This window comes from Erpetoichthys calabaricus, chromosome 13, assembly GCF_900747795.2.
Source record: "Erpetoichthys calabaricus chromosome 13, fErpCal1.3, whole genome shotgun sequence".
NCBI lineage: Eukaryota > Metazoa > Chordata > Cladistia > Polypteriformes > Polypteridae > Erpetoichthys > Erpetoichthys calabaricus.
The window spans coordinates 29,888,944-29,909,300 of NC_041406.2; the positions used below are offsets into that span (position 1 = coordinate 29,888,944).

A 20,357-nucleotide genomic window follows, 5' to 3' on the forward strand; every position below is an offset into this window, starting at 1 on the left:
GATTGGGGAAGAAGGGCCTTAGTCAGGGAGGTGACCAAGAACCCGATGGTCACTCTATCAGAGCTCATCTGTGGAGAGAGGAGAACCTTCCAGAAGGACAACCATCTCTGCAGCAATCCACCAATCAGGCCTGTTTGGTAGAGTGGCCAGATAAAGCCACTCCTTAGTAAAAGGCACATGGCAGCCTGCCTGGAGTTTGCCAAAAGGCACCTGAAGGACTCTCAGACCATTAGAAAGAAAATTCTCTGGTCTGATGAGATAAAGATTGAACTCTTTGGTGTGAATGCCAGGCGTCACGTTTGGAGGAAACCTGGCACCATCCCTACAGTGAAGCATGGTGGTGGCAGCATCATGCTGTGGGGATATTTTTCAGCGGCATGAACTGGGAGACTAGTCAGGATAAAGGGAAAGATGACTACAGCAATGTACAGAGACATCCTGGGTGAAAACCTGCTCCAGAGCGCTCTTGACCTCAAACTGGGGCGACGGTTCATCTTTCAGCAGGACAACGACCCTAAGCACACAGCCAAGATATCAAAGGAGTGGCTTCAGGACAACTCTGTGAATGTCCTTGAGTGGCCCAGCCAAAGCCCAGACTTGAATCCGATTGAACATCTCTGGAGAGATCTTAAAATGTCTATGCACCGACGCTTCCCATCCAACCTGATGGAGCTTGAGAGGTACTGCAAAGAGGAATGGGCGAAACTGGCCAAGGATAGGTGTGCCAAGCTTGTGGCATCATATTCAACAAGACTTGAGGCTGTAATTGCTGCCAAAGGTGCATCGACAAAGTATTGAGCAAAGGCTGTGAATACTTATGTACATGTGATTTCTCAGTCTTTTTATTTTTAATAAATTTGCAAAAACCTCAAGTAAACTTTTTTCACATTGTCATTATGGGGTGTTGTGTGTAGAATTCTGAGGAAAAAAATGAACTTAATCCATTTTGGAATAAGGCTGTAACATAACAAAATGTGGAAAAAGTGATGCAATGTGAAAACTTTCCGGATGCACTGTATATATTATTTTTTTTTGTTCTTTATTTCGCCTTATACAATTTCTTGTATTAGGAATTTGTTAGTTTTCGCATACCCCTTGGGGTCAGAGTGCAGGGTCAGCCATTGTACAGCGTCCCTGGAGCAATTATGGGTTAAGGGTGTTGCTCAAGGGCCCAGCAGAATAGGATCTCTTTTGGCAGTGACAGGGATTCAAACCGGCAACCTTCTGGATACCAGAACAGATCCTTAACCTCAGAGCCACCACATATATATATTATATATTATATATATACTGTATATAAATATATATAATATATAACAGCAATTTTTGACTAAGCATTAAGTTTCAGTTTTAATGCTCTCCATTACTCAGTAAGAACACTCTTTTAGTGATAGACCTAATAAATCATACGTGATTGAACCTTAATAAGACCATCATGTTCTAATATTGATACATTTTCAAAGTAAAACATATATAATGTAGCCAATACATTTTTGGTGAATTGGCTAGTGTGTGCTTGGTGTGTGGATGTGTTTGTGTGTGTCCTGCGGTGGGTTGGCACCCTGCCCAGGATTGGTTCCTGCCTTGTGCCCTGTGTTGGCTGGGATTGGCTCCAGCAGACCCCTGTGACCCTGTGTTCGGATTCAGCGGGTTGGAAAATGGATGGATGGCCATATGGTTCAAGAATATGTAATAGATGCTCAGAAAAGTCAGGCTCTCATTTGTTTGATACTTGTTTCTCTTGTCTCTTATGTGTGATACATGTATGCCCTATAACAGTAATTATTATCTGGATAGCATGGTTTCACTGTGGTTAGTGATGCTGGTTACTGTTTCTCTGGTGTTTGCTCTGTATTGGTTTTCCCCTATTGTACTGCAAGGTTTCACCCAGATCTCCAAAAACACATCTTGTAGTATAATTGGTGATTCTAAATAATGTGAATCTGGTTGTGTGGATGATTGATCCCTGTGATGGATTAGAACTCTTCTGGTGCCTTATACATGATGGTGCCAGGATCTGCATCCCCTAAGACCCTGAGCTGAATTAAGCATTGAACAGTATTGTATTGTATTATAATTATCTTGTGTCCTTATTTTTGAGCCTCAGCTACAAAAGATAATATCTAGAAGAATGTTTTCAATGTACTTTAAAATATACAATCACAAACTCAATTACTATATAAAAATGCTTTTCCAGCTTTTAGAAATTAAAATACATTAAAAGAATTACTTAGGAATAAAAGCAGAAAACAGCTGTATGCCCTAAGCCTGCTAGTTTATATTATGATAAATACCTCTCCTCAGATGGACATATGACATAGTACTATAAATGAAAATGAAAAATCACTATGGCCAACCTCTTTAAAAGCATGGATTTCTTAAAAAAAATGAAGTTTATGGTCATGCACACCATTATTGCAGGTGATTTGTTTAATGGGTTTGTGAGTAAGTAGGTGTCTGAGTGCTGATCTTGTTGCTGGAGTGACCCAGGCAACCTTTCTCGATCTGTGGTGTAACAGAAGTGATTTATGCTTGCCATGGCTCAGTGCTTGCTGTGAATGTTTTATTGGAATATGGAAAAATTCAGTTCAGAATTATGTTGTGTATTTATTAGCTCAGTAGAAAAAACAGGTTAGGTGTGATAGAGCTAATGTAAATGTGAAAAATAAGGTTTTTTTTTTTTAATATATGAATGCAACAATGTTTTTCCAGGCTGTTAAAAAGAGAGATGAAGATATGAAACAATATGAGCAAACAAAAAAATCTAACTTTTTAATTCAGTGTGGATAGATACTGGGTTACTATGTCATTCTTAATGCAAAAAAGTAAGTTATACTGTATATGGTAATAGGTCCATTCCAATCTGGTACAATATATAATACATATAAAAAGTATTAACTGCATTGGAAGTTTTAAAATTTTGAGCATTGGAAAGGTGCTATATAAATAAAATTATTATTAGTATTATTATTATTCTACAGCATTGAATCACAGTGGATTTTATTTGGCTTTTGTGACACTGATCAATAGGAAGACTATTTCACATCAAAGTGAAAATAGATCACTACAAACTGATCTAAATTAATTACAAACATAAAACACAAAACAATCGATCCTATAAGTATTCACCGATTTTCAGGCAGAATGTAGCTCATGCACCTTTGGCAGCCATGAAAGCCTTAAGTGTCTCTCTTTCAGCTTGGAGCATCTGGACACTAATTTTTCCGCCTACTTCTTTACAAACTGCTTCAGCTCCATCAGGGTCCATGGTGATCGAGACTTAGCACTGTTTTCCAACTCCAGTCACAAATGTTCAATTAATATGAGATGTTGACTCTGGCACTTCAGGACATTAACATTGTTTGTTTATAAGCCTTTCCTGTGCAGCATTGGCTTTATGGCTGATGCTGTCATCGCCATGCTTCACGGTGGGGATGGTGTGTATTTGATAGTGTGTAGTACTGCCAAACAAGCTGTTTGTTTAGTCTGATGGCCAGAAAAGCTCCATTTCAATCTTATCAGCCCACATAAATTTTCCAGTTGACTTTGGACTCTCCCATGTGCCTTCTGTATTTTTTTTTTTAAACAGTGGTATACTTTGTCTTTCTCCCATAAAGCTGTGACCGGAGAAGCACTTGACCAACAGATGTTGTCTGTACAGACCCTCATATCTTATCATTGTAGCTTGTAACTCCTTTGGAGTTCTCTTAGGTATCCTGGTGGCTTTCTTCACTAGTCTTCTTGCATGGTCCTTCAGTTTTAACAGACAACTTACTCTTGGCAGATTTACAGCTGTGACACATTCTTTCAATTTTGTAATAATTGGCTTAACTGGACTCAAAGGGATATTCAGTGACTTGGATTTTTTGTCTCCATCCCCAGACTTGTGCCTTTTGTAATCATCTTTTCACAGAATTACTTGTAATGTTTTTTGTCTTCACTGTGTAGGTTAGGCCACAATACTGACTCATTACAAGTTAGACCTTGCAGATAAGGTGCATTTGCAATACAGTTAATTGAATCTCCAGATGGGTGATCTCCATTCAACTAACTATGTAACATCTAAAACAAACTGGCTGTACCAGTGATGATTTTGTTATGCAATATTAAAGGAGGTTTTATATTTTTTTTTTTAGATTTGTAATTAAAATACTTTAAAGAGATCTGTTTTCACTTTGACAGTGAACAGTCTTTTTCCATTGATCAGTGTCAATAAATCTAAATTAAATCCACTGTTATTCAATGTTGTTTAACAAAAAAATGCGAAAACTTTCAAGGGGTGATTATTTTTTAAAGACACTTTAAATCTGGAACAATATATGTATCTATTTAAACTTAGATCTCTAACTGTTAAAGTTAACTGAGGATGACAAAGGTATACTGTACTGATCAAAAATAAGTCGGTTGCTATAATTTTTAAAAAGTCAGGAGTGTACACAAAAACGTTTTAAGGGACACTTGGCTTCTGCTTTTATGAATACAAAATTAAATTTTCAAAATTTTCATAAGAAAATAACATTATGAAATCCTCTAAAATTAATAGTGGCAGGATACTCCAATATCATAGGACAACAGCAGGAAGCAGTGCCAGCCAGCCAGCCAATGGCAGGGTTCACTTTCATAACACACACACAAATTCTGCAAATTTGAAATGAAAAATTCATCTAAAAAGTAAACATTTTGGGATATGAGAGGAAAACCTATTGGAAAACCCATACTGACACAGCAAGAATGTGTAAACACCACACAGATAAAAATTGCGTTTGGGGTTTAAACCCAGGACAGTGAAATCCTCAAGCAGAAATGCTAACCATATTGCCACTATGTTGTTCTAGGTGGCCTTTAACAAAGGGCAGTTCAGAAAAAGGATGAAAGAGAATCCAGGCAACGAGAGCCAAACTCAAGTAATACCAAGAAAGTGGTGGTATGGGCTATCTTTAAGACACAAATCTGAGATCAGACAATGAGTTTTCCCTAAGGGTTCTATGTGCATAATAACCCAGTTTCTTTCTCTTGACTAAATCTGGGAACATCTGCCCAATGCCACAGTCTGAAACAGATAGTCACCAGTAATTGTTACAATTAAAGAAAGGATTAGTAACAAAAATTATACATAGATCATATTTGAAAAATATAATAAAATGTGTGTAATATGTTTAACAAAATATTACAAATAATTTACATGTATCTACTCATTCCCTTTTTACTGAATCTGCTTCTGACCCTACAGCGTAAACAGCGCTGATAATGGTGAGCTAGACAGATCAGTATCCTTTTCATCTCTGTTAACTCCTGGTGTGTGCATTCCTAATGCCTTGCAACCAGTGAGAAATAAACCATGGTCGACTGAGCAGTAGTGACAGAATCTTCTATTTAATATCCCTTTCATAAGTCAAACTTTATTATAACAATTCCATTCTGACTCTTAGATGCACTACCACTACTTTTTAGCATTTGACAGATATTACAATGACAATGAACATACAGTGCAGTAACTCTAGAAGTAAATGTCTGGTATCAGGTCAGGAGTTTTAAAAGAGAACACCAAGCCCAGAGATCAATTCTAGAAGAAGGAGAAGAAGCCATGACAATCTCTTTTTTATCATTGTATTAAAATTAGTATCAAGATCAATGGCTGTCATGTTTTTACAACACTCTCAGGCATGGGTTACTTGAGAATGAAGTATATTAACTAATACAAAAGTGTTGCCATTTAGGCTACTTCTTTTTGATAACTGTGATTTACAACAAATTCAGCAAAGGATTAACAATCTTTTAATAACATTTCTTTAATAACATTCACCACCTGTTAAAATTATTTATAAACCGAAACACCACAATTGCCAGTTCTTCCTGTTCTGGATGCTCAGGTTGCTTTTCCATATCTTAAAAGTGGTGTGAATAGCTGTAATATTACTTGGCAAACTTTCACTTGCCTGAAGGGCATATTACTATGATTTTGCAGTGATAGTGAGCTTTTTATAGTTTAACAAAAACTGAGAATAATAATAAACTAGTAAAAAATGTGAATTATTACTAATTGAAAAGAACATGGATGGTCTATAACTGGGTTGCATCTGATCTACTTTTCATCCATCCATCCATTATCCAACCCGCTATATCCTAACTACAGGGTCACGGGGGTCTGCTGGAGCCAAACCCAGCCAACACAGGGGGCAAGGCAGGAAACAAACCCCGGGCAGGGTGCCAGCCCACTGCAGGGTGCACACACACACACCCACACACCAAGCACATACTAGGGACAATGTAGAATCACCAACACACCTAACCTGGATGTCTTTGGACTGTGGGAGGAAACCGGAGTACCCGGAGGAAACCCACACAGACACGGGGAGAACATGCAAACTCCACGCAGGGGGGATCCGGGAAGCGAACCTAGGTCTGCTTACTGCGAGGCAGCAGCGCTACCCACTGCATCTACTTTTCAAGAATGTGCAAATAAAGATTTTTTTTTCAAGTAAGGTCAACAAATTAGGATCTGTTTAACAACAATAACAGCAGCTTTTTATCAACATGAAAAATTAAAATGACATTTTAAATTAGAAATCAAATGTGACATATCTCATTTATTTTATTACTACAGTGCATAATAATGCCTGTGAAGCAAAACATCATTAAACAATTCTAAAATTCTGCAAAATGCCAAAGAAGCTCACTCCTTGTGTAAATCAGACTTAGCCTAAGGCAAAGACCTGTCAGAATTTTAAAAGTTCAATGAAACATGACACAAACTAATATAGAAAGGAAATCTAGCTTCAGGTAACTTTGCTGCGTTAATGGCTAAAAAAGATCATTTTTAATATGCCTTCAAGCAAAGGAACTGTCCAATAAAGTGCTGTTATATTCTCACTTAGTCAGCCTTTATTATCCTTGAGTGATCCAGGATCTTTCTATGTTGTTACATAATAGCAAGAAAAAGAGGTAAAAAGACTTTAATTTATTCATCCAATATTAAACCATTTTAAGCTTTATTGGGATCTCTCATGGCAGCATCAGACACATTTCAGAAAGCAACCCTTGATGGTACAACAGTTTATCATAGGACACATATTCACAAATACATTCTACAGAAAGCTCCATTGAGCATAAATGACCTTCACTTAAAAAAATCAATTCTACAATAATTTGCACTGAAGTTCATGTGGTTTTGCAGTACAAGCGGCTAGCCTCATGACCTATGGATAAAGTTTGTCCCGGAATCTAGTTGTGTAAGTGCTAACGGACTTGAAATGTTGGTAGTTTAATTTCAAAATAGTTTTGCAGAAATAATGTAGCAAGTTTGTGGCATAACTGTTATTGTAATTGGGTTCAATTTCTGACCATGTATGCATGAAATTTGCACATTAGTGTGGGTTTTCTCCTTGTACCGAAACCATGTATACTATGAGTTTATGCCTTGTGATGGACTGGTTAATTAGAATATAACATAGCTGGTCTAACTACCATCTTGTAGACCTTCTCTTTCACTCTTGCTGGTACCTGTCTGTCACATATCACTCCTGACACTCTTCTCCACCCACTCCACCCTGCCTGCACTCTCTTCCACACTCCCCATTACTCTGTACTGTTGATCAAGTATTTAAATTCACTCTCCTTCCCCAACTCTATTCCATTCCTGTGACCTCCCTCTCATTCAGATGTATTCTGTCTTGTTCTTACTGAACTTCAATCCTCTCTTCTCTAGAGCATATCTCCACCTATCCTGGATCTACTCGATCCTGCTCCCTACTCTCGCTACAGATCGCAATGTCATCTGCAAACATCATTGTCCACGGGGACTCCTGTGTAATCTCGTCTGTCAACCTGTCCATCACCATTGCAAATAAGAAAGGGCTCAGAGCCGATCTCTGATGTAATCTCACCTCTACCTTGAATGCATCTGTCACTCCTACTGCAGACCTCACCACTGTTACACTTCCCTCAAACATATCATGTACCACTCTTACATACTTCTCTGCCATTCCCAACTTCCTCATACAGTATCACAACTCCTCTTGAGGCACTCTATCATATGCTTTCTCTAAGCCACAAAGACACAATGCAACTCCTTCGGGCCTTCCCTATACTTCTCCTTCAACACCTTTACAGCAAACATTGCATCTATTGTGCTCTTTCCCAGCATGAAACCATACTGCTGCTCACTAATCATCACCTCCCTTCTTAACCTAGCTTCTACTACTCTTTCCCATAACTTCATGCTGTGGCTCATTAGTTTTATCCCTCTGTAGTTACTATAGTTCTGCACATCTTTGTTATTCTTAAAAATTGGTACTCGTACACTCCTTCTCCAATCCTCAGGCATCCTCTCACTTTCCAAGATTGCATTAAACAATCTGGTTAAAAACTCCTCTGCCACCTCCCCTAAATACCTCCATGCTTCCACATGTATATCATTTGGACCAATGGCCTTTCCATTCTTCATCCTCTTCATAGCTATCCTTACTTCCTATATGATAGGGTGCCTCAAGAGGAGTTGTGATACTGTATGAGGAAGTTACGAGTGGCACAGAAGTATGTAAGAGATATCCCTGCTAGAGGTTTCATTATAATGAAATTTCTTACCGTGGGAGAGATGTATTGAGCTGAAGTCTTGGTAGAGCTGGGACCACTTCTACTGTACAGCCACTTGTTTTCACACCAGGCAGGTTTTCTAAGAGACAATCACTTGTGACTCCAAAAACTGATGTGTGGTACCCTGTGTGAAAATAGGCAATTTAAACTTTTTTTTTTCAAAAGATACATGATTTGTGTTAAATTTTATTACTTATCTTCCAACAGACAATCTTGAAGAATGTAACATAACACAGATGACTCCAAATTTACTCCAGAACTTTTCAGGAAAATACATTAGGATTTACAAACTGTTTAAAAACAAGTTAAAATAAGTGCTCAGGATAAAAAAGCAGAAAAATATTCACATTAAGATATATACTGTGGAAAAAATGGCAGTTATACCACGTTTGTAACTGTCAACAAATCAAAAATGTATAAAAGAAAATCTGATGATGGGTTTATACCATTATGTTGCCTATAAGGCTAAGAATATTATGCTAACATACAATGGCGGAAACGATTCTACAATCTGCAAAATACCAAGGTCCAGAAGGAAGTCTAAAATCTAGACTCAAAGGGTGGCACAAATTCCTAAGTCTAGGAACATGGTGATCAGCTTTGATGGTAAAGCACTGTTAACTGTGCAAACAGTTTTTATAATCGAAATATGCCAGGATGGTAGGAAGTGCAAGGGATGCAGCATCTTGTATGTGGACCAGTTGTGACAATATTTTCAAACCTAGATGTTTTCCAAACTGCCTGCAAAATTACATTTAATGTATTTGAATATTATTGTCTCACAGTATTTCACCACAATGGGAGTAACTGCTACTGGTCTGGGTCTGTAGTCACTGAAACATTCTACTTCCATTTTCTTTTGGCACAGGGATAATTGTCTATCTGAAGCAGATGGGAGTCAATGAGATTAAAGATGTCATTGAATATGCCAGCTAACTGTTAACTGCAGGTTTTTAAACTGCTTCCTGTAATTACATCCAGACCAGATACCTTACAAACTTTGACTCATTAAAAATTCTCAGGTCATCTACAGAAACATGGATATATCAAATGATGTTATACACATTAGCATGGAAGGCAGTCTGTTATCATGATCAAAGCAGGCTTAGAAAGCAGTAAGTTCAACTAGGATAGAAAATTTGTATTAAATACATTAGACTTTGTAAACAAAATGCGTCTGTAAACTCTGTCATACTTTAAGTACATCATGAATACTACTATACTAGGTTTCCAGTTTATCTGTGTACTAAGGTAAGTAAAATTTGCTTTCTGGAGTGTGTACCTGAATATCTTCAAGGCTTCCATTTCACTGCTATAATACACAGTGCCTTTAGTAAATTCTGGATGTCACTAGTAATCCAGTTTCTTATTATGAAAGGTGCAGTGTTTATTTGGCACAAAATCAGCCACACAGTTTATGACAGTTTCATGCTCATTCATGAAGAATCTCTAAACATGTCTCAGTTTACTGAATCAAAACCATCCTACGGTAAGCATCATAAGGTTACATAAGGATGTAACAATAACCAAAACTGTTAGCTCCCCTGGTGGAGCAGGTGGCATGCCGATGATATTTAGGGTAAATATTCATTAAATTTGCTTTGTTTAATTCCTCAGCAAAAATAAATTAATATTAGCGTTCCAATCAGAAAAACTCCAGAAAGCATTCTGAAAAAGGTGAAACAGGTAGCACTTCCTGAATATCATCCAAGTTCCACTGGAACAACAGTATACAAGCCTTAAGATTAATTTAATGTTAATTTGTTTTATTTTAGACCTCATAATATTTATAGCTGGAGCTAGAATTGCCACTGTCTTTATTTTCCTACATTAACAAGTGATCCTACATGAACAGAGATTTACTCTTGTATACAGTCATTAACACTTGCATTTCCACTCACATGTCATGAAGTTCACCCAGTCTGGACATGGATACACTAGACAAATCTTCCATACAAACCATGCATTTGTGTGTTTGCTCTGAAATATGGTTTTATTTGTTCAGGACAAAAATAAATCTGCGCAGAATGCATGTCAAATCTTAATACAAAACATTAGATAAGGTGGCTAGAAATGTTTGAAAGGACTCTCTTGGAAGATTAACATATATTTACATATGTTTGCCTTGACCATCTACTAACTTCCTTTATTTTCTCCAACCTTTTAGTGTTAAACACACAGGCATGGTACTGTGTTATGTTACAGGTATGGTTCATTATATGTAATTTTCTTTTTATTGTTGTTTTTGTTATTTTTTTCATACTTTGTGCACTTTCTCCTAGATTTCATAATTATTTAGTATTTATGTACTGTGTCTTTAAGTGTTCTTTAATTCATTGTATTTTGCAGGTGGAACCCCAGGAGGCGGGGCCACCTTCATGTCACTGCTGAAGGACCACCCTCAACCTTTTTTATGTAAGGGATTTGTCATTCAGTAGATCATTGAGTGTCATCAGTGTTCTTTTGGAATTATTGTTTAATTTGAATGTTCTGGTTTTGTGGCTATTTTGCTTCAATACTTCGATTTTGCTCTTGAAATTACAGATTGGACTTACTAGCATTGAATTGCCTTTTTAGGTAAGTCTTTTCTGCCTTTATTTTGGTGTTTTTGCATTTTTATTAATTTTTTTTGTTGATTATAAAATAAAATTTTCAATAATAATAATAAAAGATTATTTGTTGGTCTTTTGTCAGACTAGAGGTTTGATAGTTTTCCACTCCCTTATATAGAATTTTTGTATATTTTGGGTACAATTTTAGTATAACTTTAAAAGCCAGAGTCCCATTTTAGGCCTGTGGAAGCCTGCCTTGGTGACTGGGGCCTGGCTGCTTTGGGTGAGGCCACACCTGGGCAGGCTAATGAAGGTTCTGGACTGCTTTTTGGTAATTTTAACAAGCCTCACAACTTTTCTGCCATGTTTTTGTTGTCACTTTATAACACACTGGGTGCAATCTTTGGATAGAGGTAAAAGAAACCATGCCAGCTTGACAAACAGCAAGAATGGTTTGCTTGAAAATGTTAAGAGAGATATTGCAGAAAGGAGAGGAAAAAAGTTAAGAAGTAATAGGCCAGGCAAAGCATCAAATAGTTTTACTTTAATCCTCCTGATTTTGTATAATACATATAGTAAATCATCTTTTCAGTCAATAATTTCAAAGTTTTCACTTTAAAATTCATTAATAAAAAATAGTGCTGTAATAAAGCTATATATAATTGATATAATCTTTGACTGTACTTTCTTTGATTTAATGATTAAACATTTCTCATAGGATTCTTACCATTAATAGTAATATTTCCTGACGTGCGTGGAACTCCCACTAGAGTAACAGGATATAGACCCGATTCAGCAGGGAGAGAGAGAGCAGCTGGTAAAGATTCAAATTCAACACCTGATGAAAGAAGACCCTGGTGGGTAAACATAAGGTATATTATTTTGAAATTCTGCAAAACTGAATGAATTTTTATATATTCATCATCACATACATGTAAAAGGGCCATCCATCTATATACTGTATTTATGCAGAAAAAAGTTCAGTTATTTAAAGATTTACTTTAGAGCAAGACCTAATTTTTAATTTTAATAAAATGAGAGACTGTAACATTGGCAAGGCCTAGAATTGAAAATGTTCACAAGTATAAACTCAGAATTAAATTCAGAACTATAAAATAGTTACTTAAATTTTCTATCTTCTAAAACAAGTACAGGGCACCTCAACATAAAATAAGCATTTTTTTAAACTCAATTAACATTTGAAAAACAGAGACTAAAATATTTTATATTTATATTTAGTATAGACTTTTTTTACATTTAAAATAATAAGGAGTAACAGTTAGATAATATACAGTATTTTGAATGAGAACTACAGTGATCCCTCGCTATATCGCGCTTCGCCTTTCGCGGCTTCACTCCATCGCGGATTCTATATGTAAGCATATTTAAAATATATATCGCGGATTTTTTGCTGGTTCGCGGATTTCTGCGGACAATGGGTCCTTTTAATTTCTGGTACATGCTTCCTCAGTTGGTTTGCCCAGTTTGATTTCATACAAGGGACGCTATTGGCAGATGGCTGAGAAGCTAGATTGCTTACTTTTCTCTATCTCTCTCTTGCGCAGACTTTCTCTGATCGTGACGTATGGGGATTGAGCAGGGGGGCTGTTCGCACACCTAGACGATACGGACGCTCGTCTAAAAATGCTGAAAGATTATCTTCACGTTGCTATCTTTTGTGCAGCTGCTTCCTGAAACGACATGCTGCACAGTGCTTCGCATACTTAAAAGCTCGAAGGGCACATATTGATTTTTGACTGAAAAACAAACTCTGTGTCTCTCTATCTCTCTCTCTCTCTCTCTCTCTCTCTCCCTGCTCCTGACGGAGGGGGTGTGAGCTGCCGCCTTCAACAGCTTTGTGCCGCGGTGCTTCGCATACTTAAAAGCAAACAGCCCTATTGATTTGTTTGCTAGAGATTGTTTTCTCTATCTATGTGACATTCTGTGCTCCTGACACGCACTCCTTTGAAGAGGAAGATATGTTTGCATTCTTTTAATTGTGAGACAGAACTGTCATCTCTGTCTTGACATGGAGCACAGTTTAAACTTTTGAAAAAGAGACAAATGTTTGTTTGCAGTGTTTGAATAATGTTCCTGTCTCTCTACAACCTCCTGTGTTTCTGCGCAAATCTGTGACCCAAGCATGACAATCTAAAAATAACCATATAAACATATGGTTTCTACTTCGTGGATTTTCTTATTTCGCGGGTGGCTCTGGAACGCAACCCCCGCGATGGAGGAGGGATTACTGTACATAAAAAATGTATAGTTTCTCAGTCTAACTGGATGCAACTGATTGAAATAAATGTCTTTAAAAATTTTTTTTTTTTTTTTTTTTTTACAAATCACCTGCTTGATATGTATTTACTACAAAGTCATTTCAGGTGAAACATGCAACTTTCATATATATATATATATATATATATATAGAATAAATAAAGATAAAAATAGAACTTTGCCTTTTGCAGAAGCACATTCAATTAATTAATAAATAGATAAATATACACACATTCTGAAAACACAACAAAATGACTAAAAAGAAAGACAAAAATAAAAAGAAAGAAAACTTCTGACTTGACCATAACAGTCATACTGAGGAGTTATGCACAAGTATTGCTGTGGGTATGAAGGAGCCCCAAGAGCGTTTCATGACACACTTCTGCTGCATAATTTGTTGTACTCAGTATTAGTATGTCAGAGAGAAGATGTGTAGCATTGCTCATAATGGCACTCAGTTTTGTTTTCTTTCTCTCCTTCACCACAACTTCCAGGGGAGCGACACTGTGTCACATAACTGAGCCTGCCCTTTTAATTAACATGTTAATTCAGTGGGCCTCTCCTGAAGTAATGATTCCGGCCCAACACACCACAGCATGTAAAATTGCACTGGCCATCACAGAGTTGAAGAAGAAGTGAAGAATGTCACTATCCACATTAAAGGAGCACAGTCTTCTAAGAAAACACAGCCTGCTCTGGCTTTTCTTATATTTTTCTTCTGTGTTCTGAGACCAGTCGAGCCTGTCATTGACATGGACTCCCGTGTACTCGTAGCAATGAACCAACTCTACATCCACACCCTGAATAGTGACTAGACATAGAGGCTCTTTGGTGTGCCGAAAGTCAATTAACTAGTTTCTTGCATTCAGCAACTACACTCACTTTCCTTTAGCACAGGACCATATGTTAAATGGATCGTTCACAGAAAGTAAATTTTTTTTATTACTAGTGTGTAGCACAATAATGAATTACTAGTACTTCATATATATACAAGGCTGGTTTGAACTGTTGTGTAGTGGATATGTACCTGTAGAAAAGAAATATATTCTGCATGCTGAGGTCCACTCTTGATATGTAGAATAACGAGAAGAAAGCAAGGCTTTCAACCTTGTGCAGGAGGTAAACTCAGAATGGAGAACATCGAAATCCTATATTCTATGAAATTAGGTTCAGAAAATGAGCGACACGATGCTACAGACAGACAGACAGATACTTTCTTTGTCCACAGGGGAAATTTGGCTTTTTGCAGAAGCTCTTTAAATAAATACATAAACAGGTAGGTGAGTAAATAAATAAATAATATACCAGAATGATTATAAAGCAAGAGAATTAAAAAAAAATTTAAAAATCTGACTTGGCTGTCACAGTGAGCCATTATGCAGACGTTCTGTTCTTGCTCCACAAGGTACTGTATATTCTCACCAGGACAAAGCCAGCAGCAGCTGTGAGGATTATGTTTTTAGACTTCTGCAGTGCCTTCAACACAATCCAGCCATCCCTGTTAAGGGGTAAACTCACTGTCTGTTGGGCAGACTGTAGTTTCTGAGACTCAAGGACTATGATTCTGATATGGATGTGAGCAACACTGCAGCACAGCAAGGAACAGTTCTGTCGCCTTTTCTCTTTACTCTGTACACCTCAGACTATAAATATAACACCAGTTCATGTCACTTGCAGAAATTCTCAGATGATTCTGCTCTTATGGGGTGTATTGATAAAGAGGATGAGAAAGAGGATAGGAGTCAAGTTTGTTTCTTGGTGCAAACAGAATTATCTGCATCTTAACATCAGTAAAACCAAGAAACTTGTAATTGACTTTTGCTGCACCACAAAACCTATATGTCTGGTCATGATGCAAGAAGTGGATACAGAAGTGGTCCACCTCTACAGGTACTTGGGGGTCCACATAAATGACAGGTTGGACTGGTCTTGGAAAAAACAGGAACGATATAAAAATCAAATAAAAGTCAAAGTTTCATTCAATTCACCTAATATCTGCAGGAAACAGCTAGTTTTCTTTGGCCTTGTTTATTAAAAATGGAGAGAAGGGACAGGGCAGGACTCATTTACAGTTTTACCTAGGGCCAGAAAAACGCCAGAGCTAGCCGTGGAGCTGATGCCGTTTTTTCCATTACCAGAAAATGGAGTTGTTATAACAATTACTCCCAGTTGCTGAGAAGAAAAAAAGGAAAACACTTCCAAATGAATATCTGTTTTCAATCATTCTAATTGTCATATGTTATTATTCATTAATGGCATAAAACAATTAAAAATCTTACCAGCTATAAAGCCTGGAGGCTGTAGTAGACACCTTGCTGTCTACACCCCAGACACAAGTTCTAGTCCAATTAGCCATACCTTAGGTAGGTTAACATAATCCAAAATAATGATGTTAATGCATGAAGCCATCATTACATGATTACTTCTTCAATTTCCTTCTTGTCCACTTTAGGAGAGCTTCGTCCACCTTCTCTCCCAACTCTGACTTTCCAGATAAGGCAGAGCAGCTACTTTTCTGGCCAGACACAGAAGTACTTCCTGTGCAACAATACTGCCTCCAGGATAGACAGAACTTCCACTGGACAGGGTAGCCTTGCCCCAGCAGTTACTCCAAGCAGTACCCAAGGACTCCAACTGGACTGCCCATTGGGACTACACCCTAAGTGAAGCTCTGCAGGTGTCCAAATGGGAACCTTATGAATGGCATGCAGCCATCCAGTGTACTGGGGGAGCACATGGCCAAGGGAGGAAGTCCTCCATTCTGCACCTATTATAAAGGTTTCAAGGTCAGGTATGGGACCCATCGCCATCCTGGCCGGAATGTCCATCAATATATGATATCCGTCACAGGCCAAAAAGGGATTTGGACTTCTTGTTTTCTTATGCATGGCTCTGAACGCTCCTAAGGAAGAATATAAAATTCTTCTCTCATTGTCAGAATGGTGAAGCATTACATGTTAAATTTTGTTAAATTATAAATTTAACATTTAAGCTAATCATTCAAACTAAACACTTAGTTAAAATGTGTCAGTGTGTACTGCTAAAAAAATGACTGTACAAATTTAGTAATAAGCACTGTTGCATTCCATAAATAGGCTTCAATCCTTTTCAATCCTTAGTGATTGCTAAACTGATCCAAAAGTTCTTTTTTTTGGAAAATTTAAGATGGCAAATAAACAGTGCCGTTTGTTTAGTCAGTCTGTGCCCCAGTCTTCAATTATGGTCACAAACTTAGGGAAATGAAAGATACGTGCAGACAAAAATAGGTTTGCTTGCTGAGCTGCTGGGCTCACACTTCAATGCAACAAGTGAATCTCTGGATAATGTCTCTGCACCTCTGGATCAAGAGGACCAGGTTAAGGGAGATAGACAATATAGTAAAGAAGTCATCTTATTGCATCCTACACTCACTGTAACAGGCATGCCCTACAGTGGAAGATCTAGGATATCCAAAAGAAATTATATTTTTTTATCTAGTCTCGGAGCCCAAAAGCATTTAAGTACATCTAAAAGAAGTTGGTTAAAGGCTACTGTGCTAAAGGTGATATTGGAAATAGGAATACTCTTAATTATCTCCTTGTGGTACTCTAAATGCATTTGTGAAGCAAATCAAATGTCCTCAAAGGCTGCCCTACCTCTTCCTCTAGAATTCTGCTGTTGCTCAGAATTTATATGTAATGCTTCTACATCCTTCATTTTGAAGTCCCTTTACGTGGACATTCCTCCTTCAAAAATCTCAAATATCCATTTTACATTGTTTCACAAAGTCTCGTTATTCTATTTTTGTCTTATTTTCTTCATAATATTTTTTTCTTAGTTGGAATATGTTTGTTTACTGTGTTAAAAACTTCACTATAAAAATCATTTACATTTAACAATGATGATGTGTTTACCCAAAGAGCAGGATTGTCAAATAGTTCATTTAAGTATTTAAGAATTATGAAAGTAATGTGTTGTATGTAAATATGATTGACTGACAGACAGACAGATATGTGAAAGGCACTATATAATAGATAGATAGATAGATAGATAGATAGATAGATAGATAGATAGATAATGTATAAATCTATACATTATATATATATATATATATATATATATATATATATATATATATATATATATATATATATATATATACACATATATACACACACACACATTTATACATATGTGTGTGTGTATGTTTGGCATTACATGGTGATGAGTGAACATAAACAATATATTTTCCATTACATTGCTTTGAATTTTCTACTTTGTCTAATTTCATCTTTATGACTTAAATACTAAATATAGCTTTTCACACTTCTCATTCCGACTCCCTCTCTAAATAACTGTTCCCATGGTTACAATTACAAGATGCTGCAGTAGAAAGAAAAAATTCCAATAATGAATTATGCTTAAACAATAAATATAATTTACAGATGCTTCACCTGTTGTTTTGAACATATATAATTTACCGTACTGTTTTGTTAGAAAGTTGTTTAAATATCAAGATTTTCGGCATTAAATACTATAAAGACCTTTTCAGAAACTATTGGTGCCGCTAAAAGTGGTTATTCAATTGTTTGGTTGCTTATTTCTCATTTCAGTTTTCAACTGGCTTATTTAATTACAGATAAAACATTTTCCTAAAATACTGGTAAAAATTATAACGATCTGTATTCTTATGAAAGGAAAACAGGGTATGCTTTAAATATACCCTTTACGCTTTATGCTTTAATAATACTCTGCTGTGTTCCCCTTTAAGTCAGGAAAAAAAACCAAAGGAGTTCTTCCTAAGATGTTTTTTGTAATTGCTAATGAATCTGCTTACAAAATTCAGGCTGACTAAAACTGATTCATAACTAGGACTTCAAGAAACAAACGATTCCACTCTGAAACATTTTAACAAATCTATAGAAATTAGAAAGATAATACACCAACTGATGAGTATATGGTATGAAACGATAGTAAGTAATCCTTTCATGTAAATTAGATCTTAGATTCAATTTAAACTATAAGCAGTCAATAATTTTTAACTGAAACTTTGCCAATTTAGAACATGCTAACTGGTCACAGGTATAGTACTCAAAACCCAGTGCATCATGCCTACTAATGATCCGAAACATTTTAAACAGATGTATAATACATTAAAAGCTAAATAAAACAGTTTAACATTAGAAATTAACAATTTTTTCCATATCTAATACTGCCCCACTCAATGTTAGCAGTGTTCATAGTTCAGAAGATTTTGTTATGATGTGCTATTTCTCAGTATTTCTGATTAATAATCTCTTAATTATAAGAGTGCAATCATTTTTTTCCTATATTTTTCATAGATCTGTGAAAGAAAAAAAATCCAACAGTGTTAGATGTGGCCTTCAAGAAAAAAACTACCACATTTTGTGCTTCATGTAGGATGGCCAGCGAACAAAGCAAAATATATGAGACAACCAGTAAACAAACATTTTCAAACCCACTTAGTCCAGTTTATAATTGTGGAGGACTGGAACCTATGCCAGTAACAAAGAGTGAAGGCAAGAAATGGGGCTAAACAGGGCACAAGACATCCACCATGTTAAAGAAGAAAACCACAGCTATCCATCCAAAAATGGTGGTGTTTTAAAAATATTTGCTGAGGTATAATGTTTTCCATTGGCTCAATCACTTAATATATTGACAGTGAGTGGTTTTGTAACTGCACTGGGAAAATCAACATTTAAGATGAATAAGCATAAAATCAAAACAATTGAAACAAAATACACAAACATGAAAATACAATATATGCATATGGTACACTACACTTGTTATCTTACCTGATCGCATTATTCACCTTACTTAAATGCATCTACCAAATAAAGACTGGCAAAGATAATGATGAATACAACATGCAGAAATAATGCACTACAATAAATATACATCTCTACTTTTTTTCAGTTAGTGTTTATCATATATCTAAAACTGCCACACAAAAGCAATAAGAACAGTGTATTGATGATTTAAGAAATTAACCTATTGCTTAATGTTGTATTACTAGGAACAATTATTATAAAATACTTTTAAACATGTCACTTTGTGAAAAAGTACTGCTCTAAATACTTAAAGACCATGCAGGTTAAAATATTGCATTGAAATTTAAACACAAAATGAGTTAAAAGTAATAATAAGCAATTCATTTGTTAAACATTACGATCCAAGTAACAGAACTCTGGGAAGAAGCTCACCTTTAAAGAATAAAAAGGCTACATATGTTAAGACCCTAAGGAGCTCCCCTTCTGTGCCTTTCATTTTAATGACCATTTCCTCTCCCAAGCTTTGCAAAGAGATTAATTTTTAATGAGCATTTAATGTCATGAATGCTTCTAGATTTTCTGATTAAACCAATTAATTAATCAAAAATGAATGTAGAAAAAAAGCAGTTTATGAAGTCATTAACATATTAAAAATATATATTGTAAATAAACGTAAGTAAATACTTAATTTTCACAAAGACAACAGAATGATGACAGAAGGGTGCATGAACATTTGAATAGCTATGATGAGAACAGGCCATTTGGCCCAACAGAGCTTGCCAGTTCTATCCATATAATTGCCTTAAAAATAAATCAAGCTTTGAAGGTCCCCAAGTTCAACTTTCTAACTCACTCTTCAATAGTTTATTCCATGTGTCTATGTTTCTCTGTGCGAAGAAAAACTTTCTAACATTTGTGAGAAACTTACCCTTAAAAAGTTTCAACCTGTGTCTTGTTAACAAACCCAGTTTAAAGTAATTTCTGGTATCCACCATACTAATTCCTTTCATAATTTTAAAAACCTCAACCATATCTCCTCTTTTTGTCTGGTTGGTTAAAGTGAAAAGGTTCCTCTCTATCAGTCTTTCTTTATAACTCACATATTGTACTCCTGGAATAAGCCTAGTTGCTCTTCTCTGGACTTCTTCTAGTACTGTGTTTT

At 36.2% G+C, this 20,357-nt stretch overlaps 1 protein-coding gene across 1 annotated transcript in view; it reads right to left on the minus strand.

Moving 5' to 3' along the window:
- The window catches only part of trappc9 (trafficking protein particle complex subunit 9), an 845,084-nt gene that overhangs the window by 725,159 nt on the left and 99,568 nt on the right, over nt 1-20,357 (minus strand). The window contains exons 13-14 of the mRNA XM_028818061.2: nt 11,872-11,998; nt 8,584-8,716 (exon numbers count right to left, since the gene is read on the minus strand). Of these exons, the coding sequence (XP_028673894.2) occupies nt 8,584-8,716; nt 11,872-11,998 (260 nt within the window). The remainder of the gene's footprint in view (nt 1-8,583; nt 8,717-11,871; nt 11,999-20,357) is intronic.